At 31.8% G+C, this 13598-nt stretch overlaps 1 protein-coding gene across 1 annotated transcript in view; it reads right to left on the reverse strand.

Annotated features, from left to right (window-relative positions):
• LOC148945059 (solute carrier family 35 member F3) overlaps positions 1-13598 on the reverse strand; it is a 350545-nt gene that overhangs the window by 44929 nt on the left and 292018 nt on the right. Inside the window, exon 8 of the mRNA XM_089098617.1 lies at positions 13289-13378. Within this exon, the coding sequence (XP_088954743.1) occupies positions 13289-13378 (90 nt within the window). The remainder of the gene's footprint in view (positions 1-13288; positions 13379-13598) is intronic.

Consider the following 13598-nt stretch of genomic DNA (forward strand, 5'->3'; position numbering starts at 1 on the left):
CCCCGTCCAAGCCATTAATGCCAACGCAATCTGCCACTCATCATGAGATGCCTGACCCTTTGGGTGATCATATTGAGTTAGAAATATCATTTTTTTGTGACTGTTCAATTTGTAAAGGACATTATCATGATTTTGAGCATTCTAATGATTCTACTACAGCATGCTTAGACTATGTGGACATAGTGATAGACGATAATAAACGGTAGTAAATGAGTAGAGTAGTAAGACATTATATTGCGAAAAATTTTTACAAATCGAAAGTAAGATCGCATAAAAAAGAATAAATTGGAAAGAAAATGGAGACGGCGATAGAAAAAAGAGACGTGGTAAAGAGGGCTATCTTTACAGGGATATCTCAACATATAGTTTAAAAGACTGTGATGAAAACTCAAAGAAAAATGTGCTTAGTGCAAGATATAACAGTGAATATTATGATAAAGATGATCTAAGAGACGAGAAAAAGTGGTTATTTAAGAGACAACATAAGAGGTTATTTAATAGAATGGATATGCCAGTGATCTATTAAATGACATTGAGAATAAGAAGGAAATCCCTAATATCACCAAGGAAATTAAAGACATTGTGTTATAGATTTCAGAAATAAAGTTTCATATATTTATTATTATTATTTTCTTAGGCTTAAGTGTCGAGTTTTGAGAATTTTAAGAGACTATTTTCCCTATTTTAATATATTTATTCAGATGACTACTGACTCAATACGGGATACAACCTGATAACCAAATTCAATATTTTTTATCTACCAGAAACATCATGGAAAATGAACAGCTCAACATTAACTTTTTTACCGCTTGATCATTTTCAGACTGAAAAGATCAAAAGATATAAAAACTTTTTCTATCTTCTACGGAAAAATTTACAATAGAACTTTAAATTTCTTTATGTGTTGATGAACTTAAAAACTGATGTGGAAGATTTTTATTTTTCTCTGGAGAAATTAGAATTGAAATGTAAGCTCTTTAATAAAATTCGGAATTGAGTTAACTTATCATGATCACAGAATAACTTTTACTATCTTCTACGAAAAATTTGGATCACTACTTTAAATTTTTCCATCTCTTTGAGAAAATCTGAACTGAAATGAAAAATTTTTAGTTTCTCTGGGAAAAAATATAATTGATCTGTAAGTTATTTATTTTTTCATTGAGAAAATTCAGAAGAGAACTTGAACTTTTCTTCACCTCGTTGAGAAAATTAGAAATTAAATGAAACTTTTTATCTTCCTGGAAAATATTCACATTCATAGTATAACTTTTCGTATCTTCTACACTAAAATTTAGAACATTACTTTAAATTTGTTTATGTCTTTTGGAAAAATTACAGAATTAAAGTGGAGCTCTTATCTTCATAGTGAAATATTCATGATCAATGTGTAACTTTTTATATCTTCTACAAAAAATTTGGAGGAAATCTTTAAATTTATGTCGTTGGGGAAAAATCTGAATTGAAGTGAAACCTTTTTATATTATTTGGAAAGATAGACTTGATCAATAACTAAGGTATTTTTTTATTGGGAAAATTCGGAAGAGAGGTTAAACTGCTCTTCACTTTCTAGAGAAAATTTTAAATTGAAGTACAACTATTTCTTTCGGGAAAATATTAACACTGGAGTTTTTTATATTAATTGACAAAATTCACGATCAAAGTATAAATTTTTCTTGCAAAATACAAAATATTTGTTACAAAACCAAAAGATTTCTAACAACATTAAAAATAGTTCTTGCAGAATATAAAAGTTCAAACAAAATCCAAAGCAGTTCTTACAAAACAGAAATAATTCTTAAAAAATACAAAAAGTTTTAAGAAATCCAAAATAGTTCCTACAAAACAAAAATTATTCGTAATAAATACAAAAATACTTTACACAAATCCACAATAGCTCTAACAGAATATAAAATACTTGGTGCAAAATACCAAATACTTGCTTCAAGACACTAAATTTCTAACAAAATCCCAAATAGTTATTATATCATACAAAAAATTCAAACTTATTCCAAAAATAATTCTTACAAAGCAGAAACAATTCTTTCAAAATACAAAAATTTGTAAGAAAATCGAAAATAGTTCTTAAACAACAAAAACTATTCTTAAAAATAGAAAAAATCCTTTAGACAAATCCAAAATAGTTTTAGCAGAATTAAAAATAGCTACTTCAAAATATGAAATACTTGTCACAAAGAACTAAAATTCTAACAACACCGAAAGTACTTCTTACAGAATAAAAGAATTTCAAACAAATTACAAAAATAGTTCTTAAAAAACAAAAATCATTCTTACGAAATACAAAAATATTTTAGACAAATAAAAAATAGTACTAACATAATAAAAAATATTTTTTGCAAAAATTGAAATACTTGTTAAAAAACAAAATTATTTCTTAAAAAATCAAAAATAGTTATTACAGAATATAAAAAGTTCAAACAAAATCAAAATTGTTCTTACGAAACATAAATAATTCTTAAAAAATGCAAAAAGTTTTAATAAATCCAAAATAGTTCTTACAAAAAAAAAATTATTCGTAGTAAATACAAAAATACTTTACACAAATCCACATTAGTTCTAACATAACAAAAAAAATACTTGGTGCAAAATACCAAATACTTGCTTCAAGACAATAAATTTATAACAACATCACAAATAGTTATTATAGAATACAAAAAATTCAAACATATTACAAAAATAATTCTTACAAAGCAGAAACAATTCTTGCAAAATACAAAAAGTTGTAAGAAAATCAAAAATACTTCTTAAACAACAAAAACTATTCTTAAAAATAGAAAAAATCCTTTACACAAATCCAAAATAGTTCTAACAGAGTTAAGAATATCTTCTGCAAAATATGAAATACATGTCACAAAGCACGAAAATTCTAACAAAACCGAAAGTACTTCTTACAGGATACAAAAAGTTCAAACAAAATCAGAAAATAGTTCTTAAAAAACAAAAATTATTCTTACGAAATACAAAAATATTTTAGACAAATCCAAAATAGTACTAACAGAATAAAAAAAATAGTTGTTGCAAAATTCGAAATACTTGTTACAAAACAAAAAGATTTGTATGTCGTTCCTTGGCACCAGTCCAAACGAGCGGGGGCCCCCCACTGGTTCCTACCCATTGCAGAAAAGTGAGCAGTACGACAACTCCACTTTTACAACTAGTCTGGTTTTTTAGGGACCAATCGGTGTATATATGTACAGTCGACATAGCTTTATTTCATTTTTTTAAGTTTCATTTTGACCCGGGTCCGGGCGCGCACGTAGCCGGGTCTCAATGTAGCGTAAAACAATGAAATAAAGCTCTGTCGGCTGTACATATCTCTCCCGATTGGTCCCTAAAAAACCAGTCTGGTTGAAAACGTGGAGTTTTCGTACTGCTCACTTTTTGCAATGTGTAGGAACCAGTGGGAGTCCCCGTCATTTGGAAAGGTGCCAAGGAAAGGCATACAAATCTTTTTGTTTTGTAACAAGTATTTCGAATTTTGCAACAACTATTTTTATTCTGTTAGTACTATTTTGGATTTGTCTAAAATATTTTTGTATTTCGTAAGAATAATTTTTGTTTTTTAAGAACTATTTTTGGATTTTGTTTGAACTTTTTGTATCCTGTAAGAACTACTTTCGGTGTTGTTAGAATTTCCGTGCTTTGTGACATGGAGTTCATATTTTGCAGAAGATATTCTTAACTCTGTTAGAACTATTTTGGATTTGTGTAAAGGATTTTTTCTATTTTTAAGAATAGTTTTTGTTGTTTAAGAACTATTTTTGATTTTCTTACAACTTTTTGTATATTGCAAGAATTGTTTCTGCTTTGTAAGAATTATTTTTGGAATATGTTTGAATTTTTTGTATGCTATAATAACTATTTGGGGATGTTGTTAGAAATTTAGTGTCTTGAAGCAAGTATTTGATATTTTGCACCAAGTATTTTTTTACTCTGTTAGAACTATTGTGGATTTGTGTAAAGTATTTTTGTATTTACTACGAATAATTTTTGTTTTGTAAGAACTATGTTGGATTTCTTAGAACTTTTACATTTTTTAAGAATTATTTATGTTTCGTAAGAGAAATTTTGATTTTGTTTGAACTTTTTATATTCTGTAAGAACGATTTTTGATGTTTTAAGAAATATTTTTGTTTTGTAACAAGTATTTCAAGTTTTGCAACAACTATTTTTATTCTGTTAGTACTATTTTGGATTTGTCTAAAATATTTTTGTATTTCGTAAGAATGATTGTTTTTTTTGAAGAAAGATTTTTGGGATTTGTTTTAATTTCTCGCATTCTGTAATAACTACTTTTGGTGTTGATAGAATTTTTGTGCTTTTTTACAAGTATTTAATATTTTGCATAAGCTATATTTAATTATTCTAGAAATATTTTTTATTTTTTTAAATGATTTTTTCTATTTTTAAGAATAGTTTTTGTTGTTTAAGAACTATTTTCGATTTTCTTACAACTTTTTCTATTTTGCAAGAATTGTTTCTGCTTTGTAAGAATTATTTTTGGAATAAGTTTGAATTTTTTGTATGCTATAAAAACTATTTGGGATGTTGTTAGAAATTTAGTGTCTTGAAGCAAGTATTTGGTATTTTGCACCAAGTATTTTATATTCTCTTAGAGCTATTGTGGAGTTGTGTAAAGTATTTTTGTATTTATTACGAATAATTTTTGTTTTGTAAGAACTATTTTGGATTTCTTAGAACTTTTTGTATTTTTTAAGAATTATTTCTGTTTTGTGAGAACTGCTTTGGATTTTGTTTGAACTTTTATATTCTGTAAGAACTATTTTTAATGTTGTTATAAATCTTTTGGTTTTGTAAAAAGTATTTTGTATTTTGTAAGAAAAAGTTATACTTTGATTGTGAATATTTTCAATGAGGATAAAAAACTCAAGTGTGAATATTTTCCCGAACGACAAAGTTGTACTTCAATTTTAAATTTTCTCAAGGAAGTGAAGAAAAGTTTAACTTCTCTTCTGAGTTTTCTCAATAAAAAAGAAATTAGTTATTGATCAATTATATTTTTCCAAATAATATAAAAAGGTTTCACTTCAATTCAGATTTTTCCCCAACGACATAAATTTAAAGATTTCCTCCAAATTTTTTTTAGAATATATAAAAGTTTACACATTGATCATGAATATTTCACTATGAAGATAAGGAGCTCCACATGAAGTCTGTAAATTGTCCCAAAGAGATAAACAAATTTAAAGTAATTTTATAAATTTTAGTGTATAATATAGGAAGAATTTTAATAGGAATGTGAATATTTTCAAAGAAGATAAAAAGTTTCATTTAATTTCTAATTTTCTCAACGAGGTGAAGAAAAGTTCAAGTTCTCTTCTGAATTTTCTCAATGAAAAAAGAAATAACTTACAGATCAATTCTATATTTTCCCAGAGAAACTAAAAATTTTTCATTTCAGTTCAGATTTTCTCAAAGAGATGGAAAAATTTAAAGTAGTGATCCAAATTTTTCGTAGAAGATAGAAAAAGTTATTCTGTGATCTTGATAAGTTAACTCAATTCCGAATTTTATTAAAGAACTTACATTTCAATTCTAATTTCTCCAGATAAAAATAAAAATCTTCCACATCAGTTTTTAAGTTCATCAACACATAAAGAAATTTAATGTTCTATTCTAAATTTTTCCGTAGAAGATAGAAAAAGTTTTTTATATCTTTTGATCTTTTCAGTCTGAAAATGATCAAGCGGTAAAAAAGTTAATGTTGAGCTGCTTATTTTCCATGAAGTTTCTGGTAGATAACAAATATTGAATTTGGTTATCAGGTTGTATCCCGTATTGAGTCAGTAGTCATCTGAATAAATATATTAAAATGGGGAAAATAGTCTCTTAAAATTCTCAAACCTCGACCCTTAAGACTAAGAAAATAATAATAATAAATATATGACACTTTATTTCTGAAATATATAACACAATATCTTTAATTTCCTTGGTGATATTAGGGATCTACTTCTTATTCTCAATGTCATTTAATAGATCACTGGCATATCCATTCTATTGAATAACCTCTTATGTTGTCTCTTAAATAACCACTTTTTCTCGTCTCTTAGATCATCTTTATCATAATATTCACTGTTATATCTTGCACTAAGCACATTTTTCTTTGAGTTTTCATCACAGTCTTTTAAACTATATGTTGAGATATCTCTGTAAAGATAGCCCTCTTTACCACGTCTCTTCTTTCGATCTTCTTCTCCCTTTTCTTTCACATTTAATCTTTTTTTATGCGATCTTACTTGCAATTTGTATAAATTTCTCTCCATATCATGTATGATTCTTCTCCTCATTTCCTCCAGATTCTTCTCGTCTATCCCTATGTCCACACTGTCTAAGCATGCTGTAGTAGAATCACTAGAATGCTCAAAATCATGATAATGTCCTTTACAAATTGAACAGTCACAAAAAAATGATATTTCTAACTCAATATGATCACCCAAAGGGTCAGGCATCTCATGATGAGTGGCAGATTGCGTTGGCATTAACGGCTTGGAAGGGAGGTGATGAGGTATGGATGGGCTATGCATCGTCGACTATGTTAGTGATGTGGCATTATCATTCCTTGCCCTTTTCATTGGGTCTGTCAAATCGGGGATTTCCTAGAAAAGAAGAAACAATTTAGTATAAAATAATGACTCACTGCTACAGAAGAAAAGAAATTAGTGAAAGTATGATTGTTTATGAAAGCTTAAAATGTTATTCTATTTTTCTGATCTGATTTAGAGATGTAAAAATAAAAAGTTTGTTATTGTATGAATCTTCCTCCTCCTCCTTAAAAAAGAAGAAAAATTTAGTAAGGAAATAATAACCCCTCTTTTAGAGATAAATTGCCCTCTAAAGTTGATTCTGTTATTTGTAGTGCTTTAGAAATATTTGGGTAAAATTTCCCCCTGAAAATTTCACCCCTGGAAACCCTCTTCCTCATGTAAAATTAATCCCCGTACAAAATCCTTCTACTCTGTCAAAACTGCAAAAGCCCACCTTATTTATGATAAAAGCATGAAAGATTCTCTTTACTAATAGAACATCACACTCATTTTTCAATTTAAAAATTTGAGGAGCAAATCCCTAAGACAAAAGACCTAAAATTTAATTTAAAAGTTAACTCACGTTTACGTAAAAAAAAACTGGTCAAATTTGCGTCGGACCTCCTCACCCCCTGGACACCCCCCTGTTTTACAGAAGAAAAATTAGTCTGCCCAAAGAAGTGCCCCCTCCCTCCCCCTTACATTCCATACGAGGAAATATTTTGTTTTTTAACATCGTAAAACTCACTTAATCACGGAATACATTTGAAAATAGAATATCTTTCGTCTAATTAGAATAGAATGCAATTTCTCTCTTTGTCAAAACCCGTGTTGCTATTCCATAAACAAGTGGGATTAATCTATGCGGTAATAGGAGCGTGCAAAATTTTATTCAACCCTGCTGCCGAGGGTAAAACACTAAGTCGACACTAATTCAGCTATTGTCAATTAAAACCTAAAGTCCCATCGAACTCTATGTATGTATTTACGCTCTCTTGGTATTTATTTTGACGACGGATTTTTTCCTCCTTTTCCATTTGGTTAACAGAAAAATGCAAAAGTTTTTGGCAAAAACTGAAAAGAAAACAATTTTTAATTATCATCATAATTAGAATATTTTGGTTAACCGTTAATCTATTAAATACAGAGCAATTTTTTCAACTAAAATTAAGGAGCAACATTCGTAGTTCGAAAATGCTTGTTAATCTAATTTCAGGGCCTTGTGTTTCAGGCGAGTCGTTATTAATTAAATTGTGTTTCAAAAATTATCGTAAAAAGCAATGTATTTATGAGGGGGTAGCCCCACATATAAGGAATGATTTATGTTAGTATCAGGCTTTAATCTTGCTCTTTACTACCAGTTGAAAAAACTTTTTATTAGATTTCAGATAGTTTTTCAGATAATGCCGTGAAATCCCCCCTCTTCCATGAAAAATACTCCCACGAAAAATACCTCCATGGTAAGTCCCCCCCCTTTGAAAGTCCCCACCCCCGGAAATTCCCCTTAAAAAATTCTATTTTCACTTAAAATTTCCCCAGGAAAATTTCAGGCGCACAATTAGGCCTGGGATATTCTCCTAAGCCTACTTTCACTTGAGAAAGGTTTGTTTTTCATATTAGTATGTGATTGTTTTTCAAATCATTGGCGAAATCCCCCCTCCACTGAAAATTTTTCCTGGAAATCTGCCCCGCCCCCCAGAACTATTCTCCCAGGAAAAAGTCCCCCGCGGCGACTTTCTTCTGCAGACAATACCCCATCTCCCACAGAAAACCCCCCCAGACGATGCCAACCCTGCGGAAGATTTCCCCCGTACAATTCCGCTGGGAGATCTCCACGTGTAAAATTGAGTCGCCAAAGAGAAAGTTCGACAAATCCTGGAAAGTACAATGAAATAATACTAACAATGGGCAAATTTCATACCTTACATTCTTAACCGTCGCAATACCTTTACGCTAATACCTCTTCGCAAAAAATTCGCAAATCTCGTAAACTAAAGAAGTAATTACATCACTGTTGTTAGCTCCATCATTAATCTCCAATAATGTAAATGCACCCCTCATTTTTTTCCTCTACTAATATCCTTGCAAATAAAAACTATTCTCTTTAAATTCAATTCTCTTACTAATATGTAATTTAAATAAAAATAAAAAGATACAGCTGGTTTTCCTACACGTACCTAACCTAAAAAAAAAAAAACTTGTTTATCATGAAATAGAAATTCAGTTAATTGTGCCAGAAAAAACTTGAACCAGAACAGATTATAACCAACCTGTTTGGTATGGGCACGTATGCAAAGTATATACCTTCAAGCAAATTCTATATGATATTTCAAATTGCTATACCATCTATAGAAACGGTACCTCTTTGCAAATGACCCTGGTAACCGTCCAATGCATTGAAAACTTACACACATATCTATGCCTTAGGCGTAAGTTTGAATGTAAGTTTTCAATGCATTGTACAGTTACTACTAGTGCCACCCTTTATTTTCATTTAAAAAGACTTATTTTTTTCTAATTCAATGAAAGAAGGGTATTAGGCACACATGGGTATGAAGAAAGTGCTACGGAAACATAGGCTTAGTGCTTTTAGGGAATTTTAAATCATGGAAAGTTATAAAAAATAAAGTGAGAATTTTTCATAATGAGCATAACTGCAAATTTCTATTATGCTTAAGGTGCTGTATTTCCCTGCATTCTGCGAGATCAGCTGACATTGCCAAGTTCGCATTGTTTGATCAGGTGGCGCGAGGTGATACCCCAGGAAGTTTAATTTCAGTATAAAACCGACCATTTACTTCATTTCACACATAAGATCAACTTGGCTTGTCCCAGTTTGATTTCATATGACCCGAATGTCATCCAAATCTTGTAGTAGCATTTCCGTAAAAGTGAATTTATCGAGTCGTTCATTTCTTACGTGTTGAACAATTGGCCATTGACTTACCATTTGTTGACTTACCTTGGGTCTATTTAAATCCAAGGGAAATTTACTATTTGGTATTTGGAAGTTGCCATTTGGTATTAGTTTAGAAGGGGCTGCGTGAAATTTTTAGGGGCTGCGTGAAATTTTTAGGGGCTGCAAAAGCTAGCGAATTGAGTGCTACAGCTGGCACTCTTGAAGGCTATATAATATTTTTGTATCAACGAATTGATATTATGTCAGACTACTGTAAATTGGACATCTTCAAAGGACCATCCATCAGAAAAAAAGACAAGAGACTCTGCCCCATTCGTCAAATCGCAAATCAGCAGAATGAAGTATCCAATAATTTCTTTCTACCAGGAACAACTATAAGAATAAATCTCTTTTGTCTTCTTACGACGGTTATATCAGAGATTGGCAATCTATATTCAATTGTTCACACGTCAGTGCACGATATTCCGTGATTAACAAGGACATATCCTGTCAGTATTCATTCAATAGGAATTAATATCTTTCCCTTGAGATCAGTGGATAATGTACAAAAAATCATTCCATGAGAAAAATTTTCCTTCACTGATGACATGTATTAAAGAATCTGATTAAAAGATTCGAAGCAGGGCTAATAGGATTTTTGAAGAAAAATGGTCTTAATCTTAGAACTATGCCGCTTTTTCATTAGAAAAAGTATATATCTACTGGAAAGAAGACTGAGGGATAAAAGGCTTTAGAGCATGAAAAATGTCGGTTTGACATATATGTATAAATATTTGAGTATCTATATATTTTAAACTCTGTGAATAAGGACTATAAGGTTATTCGTCTAAAATTTTAAGTCTCCTAGAGAATTAGCAGTTAAACTATTCAAGCTAGGAGCGTGAAATCTTTGCAGAATAATTTTGGAACCGTTAAAGAGTCAGTTGGGCAACAAAATTCCTAATAAATGTTATCTAACTAAAACAAAATCACGAGATGAAAATGTGGCAATATTGAAGAGTTGACTGGAATGGCTCACAAAATCTTCTTACTTCCGCATAGTTGAAATCTTTCTTCCAGAAGACCATGATATGTCTCTCCTGAGCAGAAAAGTCCAAGTGCATGAACATGCAATCGGTACAAGTCGCGAGTTTTGACTAAAGGGCTCGGCACACGTAGCTGATTTCGGGAACCAATTTCAGCATTTCAGTGGACAAACGATAGCGGTAAGAAAAATTTTTTGAAAGAAAAATTTATTGCGCGAGATTTTCAAAACAAAGAATCATGGATACAAATAGCCAACTGGAGTTTATTAATAGTTGCATGATTGATCTCAGCTTATTTCCCAGTTTAGTTCTCAGCTCAGTAGCGGGGTCTTTCACCACAAACATCTCTGGCTGACTATATATTTTTGTATCCCTATTTTTTGTGTGATGATCATGATGAAAATCGCCGCTGATTTTGTAAATCGGCGCCGAAAACTGGAAAATTTTCAAGCTCAAATCGACGCCGATTTCTTTTAAAATTGGCACTGACTTAAAAATCAGTTCCCGAAATCAGCTACGTCTGCCCAGCCCTTAAGATGTAAAGAATGTTTTGACGATACACTCCAGTGCACCTCGTCAGAATGTTAATGGAGGGTGGTTAAGAGATTGTGGAAAGGAAATGATAATTTTCTCAACTCAAGGAGGACTCTAGGATTTTTTTTAGGGGAGGGGGGTATAATTTTGTTTTAAACACATCATAAATTTGTTTACATTCATTTTTGTTGCGTTTTTACGAGTGGGACTAACATTGGGGGGAGGGGGTTCAAACCCCTACCCCCTGGAAACGACCTTGTCTCAACTAAGCTAATTTGAAATCCCCTAAAATACTTCAGAGCTTTGATGTGACCTAATTCTCTGTCCCAAATAAAATCCCCTGTTAAGACTGTGGTTTTACTCTAAACCCCTCCCCTGAAAATAAGTGGCTTTCTGTATTGTCTCTCATCGTCAAGCTAGATGCCTCTAACTCTGGGCCGTAACCAGGATTCTTGTTTATTTGGAGGGGGGTACAAAAACTTTAAAAAACAAGTCAAAATTTGTTTACATGGATTTTTTTTATAAATTTTTATGCCTGGGACAACAATTTCACGGAGGGGGTGGTTCAACCCCCCCCCGGGATACCCCCTTGCTTGGGCTATAAACATTATCGTCTTCAATTGGAAGTTCAGCAAAAATGTTTCCGGTACAACACATTACAATTCCCTGAAATCAAATAAATTACTAAAGAATCAACAGCGTTAATTCAAGCAAGAATAGTTTAACTTAGACAAACTTATGGACAAGCATCCGCAGTTAAGGGGGATCCCCCTTAAACGCAGTTAAGGGGGATTCTAATTCTTGAGAATCAAATAAGATTAGCAAATGATTTAAATAGAACTTGGCGTAAGGGCCTGCTGGTGGAGAACAAATCCTACGGAATTTTGGGTCTGCTACACAGTGCTGTTTTAATTGCCTTGAACTGTCCTTTGCGGCTTAATATTCTGTAGCTGCATGATACAAGTAAGTGCTATCCAAAAAGATATCCTTGGCCTGGCTCTTTAGAAAGCTCTCTGCAGTCCTTTGTCTACAGCACAACAATCCATGGAGCAAGTTCTCAATCCACGGAGCAGTTTCTACAGCACAACAATCCACGGAGAAGTTTCTCTATTTTTTTCACTAAGGGGTGGAGAAACATCAGTTCTGTTGTATTTCTTTTTTGGCATAACTGACAGCGCATTTTCAATAATCTCTTATTACCGTAAAATTTCCCACCTGTATCCATTGCTTTCTTTTGGTTGACAAATAGTTATTCTGATGTATCTCAGATTTTCCTCTGCCACTCCCTGAGTAGCAGAGGCATTGGTGCCCATAAAAGGATGTGGGGTGGGGCACCAGCCTCCCTGGTTAAATGACGCTGCCTTATATATTTTTTTTTTTAGATTTCTATTATACAGGATTGAAAGCGCCGATTAGACCAGGTAAGCCCTCCCCTAAAATCCAGACTATGGGCGCCCATGAGCAGAGGATGATTCGTAAATCTGCCTTACTAAGCAAGCAATAATTATATGGATGTACATATATAACATTTCCTCGAAGGCAGCATTATAATTGTCTAAGAAAATTAGCATACTACCATTTTCCGGTGTGAAAAAAAATATTTAGATACGTCACAAGTTTGGAAAAAAATGGTTCTCCCTCTCAGCCACCTCAAAATTTTTCATAAGTCGTTTACTGACTGAAGTTAGAGACCCCTGAATACAAATGCTTGGGATAGATGGGGCTGTGGGGGTACAAAAGAAATCTTACCCGAAGGAAATGAATCGCCATGATTTTTTTGGACAGGTAATAATTGTAATTAGGTGCCATCATAACAAAAACAGGGAAGTGCTTTCTTTGTGAAACCCATGTGTACTAATAAGGGACTTAAACCCACATTTATACGATAGTACTAGGGCACAGAGTTTCACTCAGTAAAAAGAATTAATTTTTTTCCTTTCGCAAAACAAATTTAATTTCATTTTATTTTATTCGGCAAACATTTTTGCGTATTTATACCGACAAATTATTCTATACAATCAACAATCAAATTGAATTGCAACTTAAAATACAAAAAGTATATTAAAATTTATTGTATTGTCAATAGTATAGAATTGTCAGTAGAAATATGCAAATAGGCTTTTTGAATAAAATTCAAAAATATACTTTTTCTCGTCTTTCTTGAAAGCATGTAGGGTATAATGCTTTCACAAACGACAACCTTGCGTAATTCAAGATTTATATTTGTCTGAAACTGTACTTACTTGCAGAAACGACAACAGCGAAGCCAAGCCCCAAATGAACAAAGATTTCGAATGTAAAGGACGGCCCAAAGTTGCTTAGTAAAGTGGCAGCTAAAAAGAAAAAAACTAATTAAAAACAGCTAGTCTATCTCAGGTCAGGGTTACCACTTGGGTCAGGCCAGGGCTACCATAAGGAAACAATATCCAAAAATTAACTTGCAAAGGATCCCCAGGTTTAAAAATTTTCCGAGATATTATATAATTATAACATATGTATGTGCCTAATATATTTTTAGGATAATGTTTAAAATGTTCAGATCCGAAATTCAAG

The sequence above is a fragment of the Artemia sp. Qi Xiang Cuo genome, chromosome 13 (genome assembly GCF_049724085.1).
Source record: "Artemia sp. Qi Xiang Cuo chromosome 13, ASM4972408v1, whole genome shotgun sequence".
NCBI lineage: Eukaryota > Metazoa > Arthropoda > Branchiopoda > Anostraca > Artemiidae > Artemia > Artemia sp. Qi Xiang Cuo.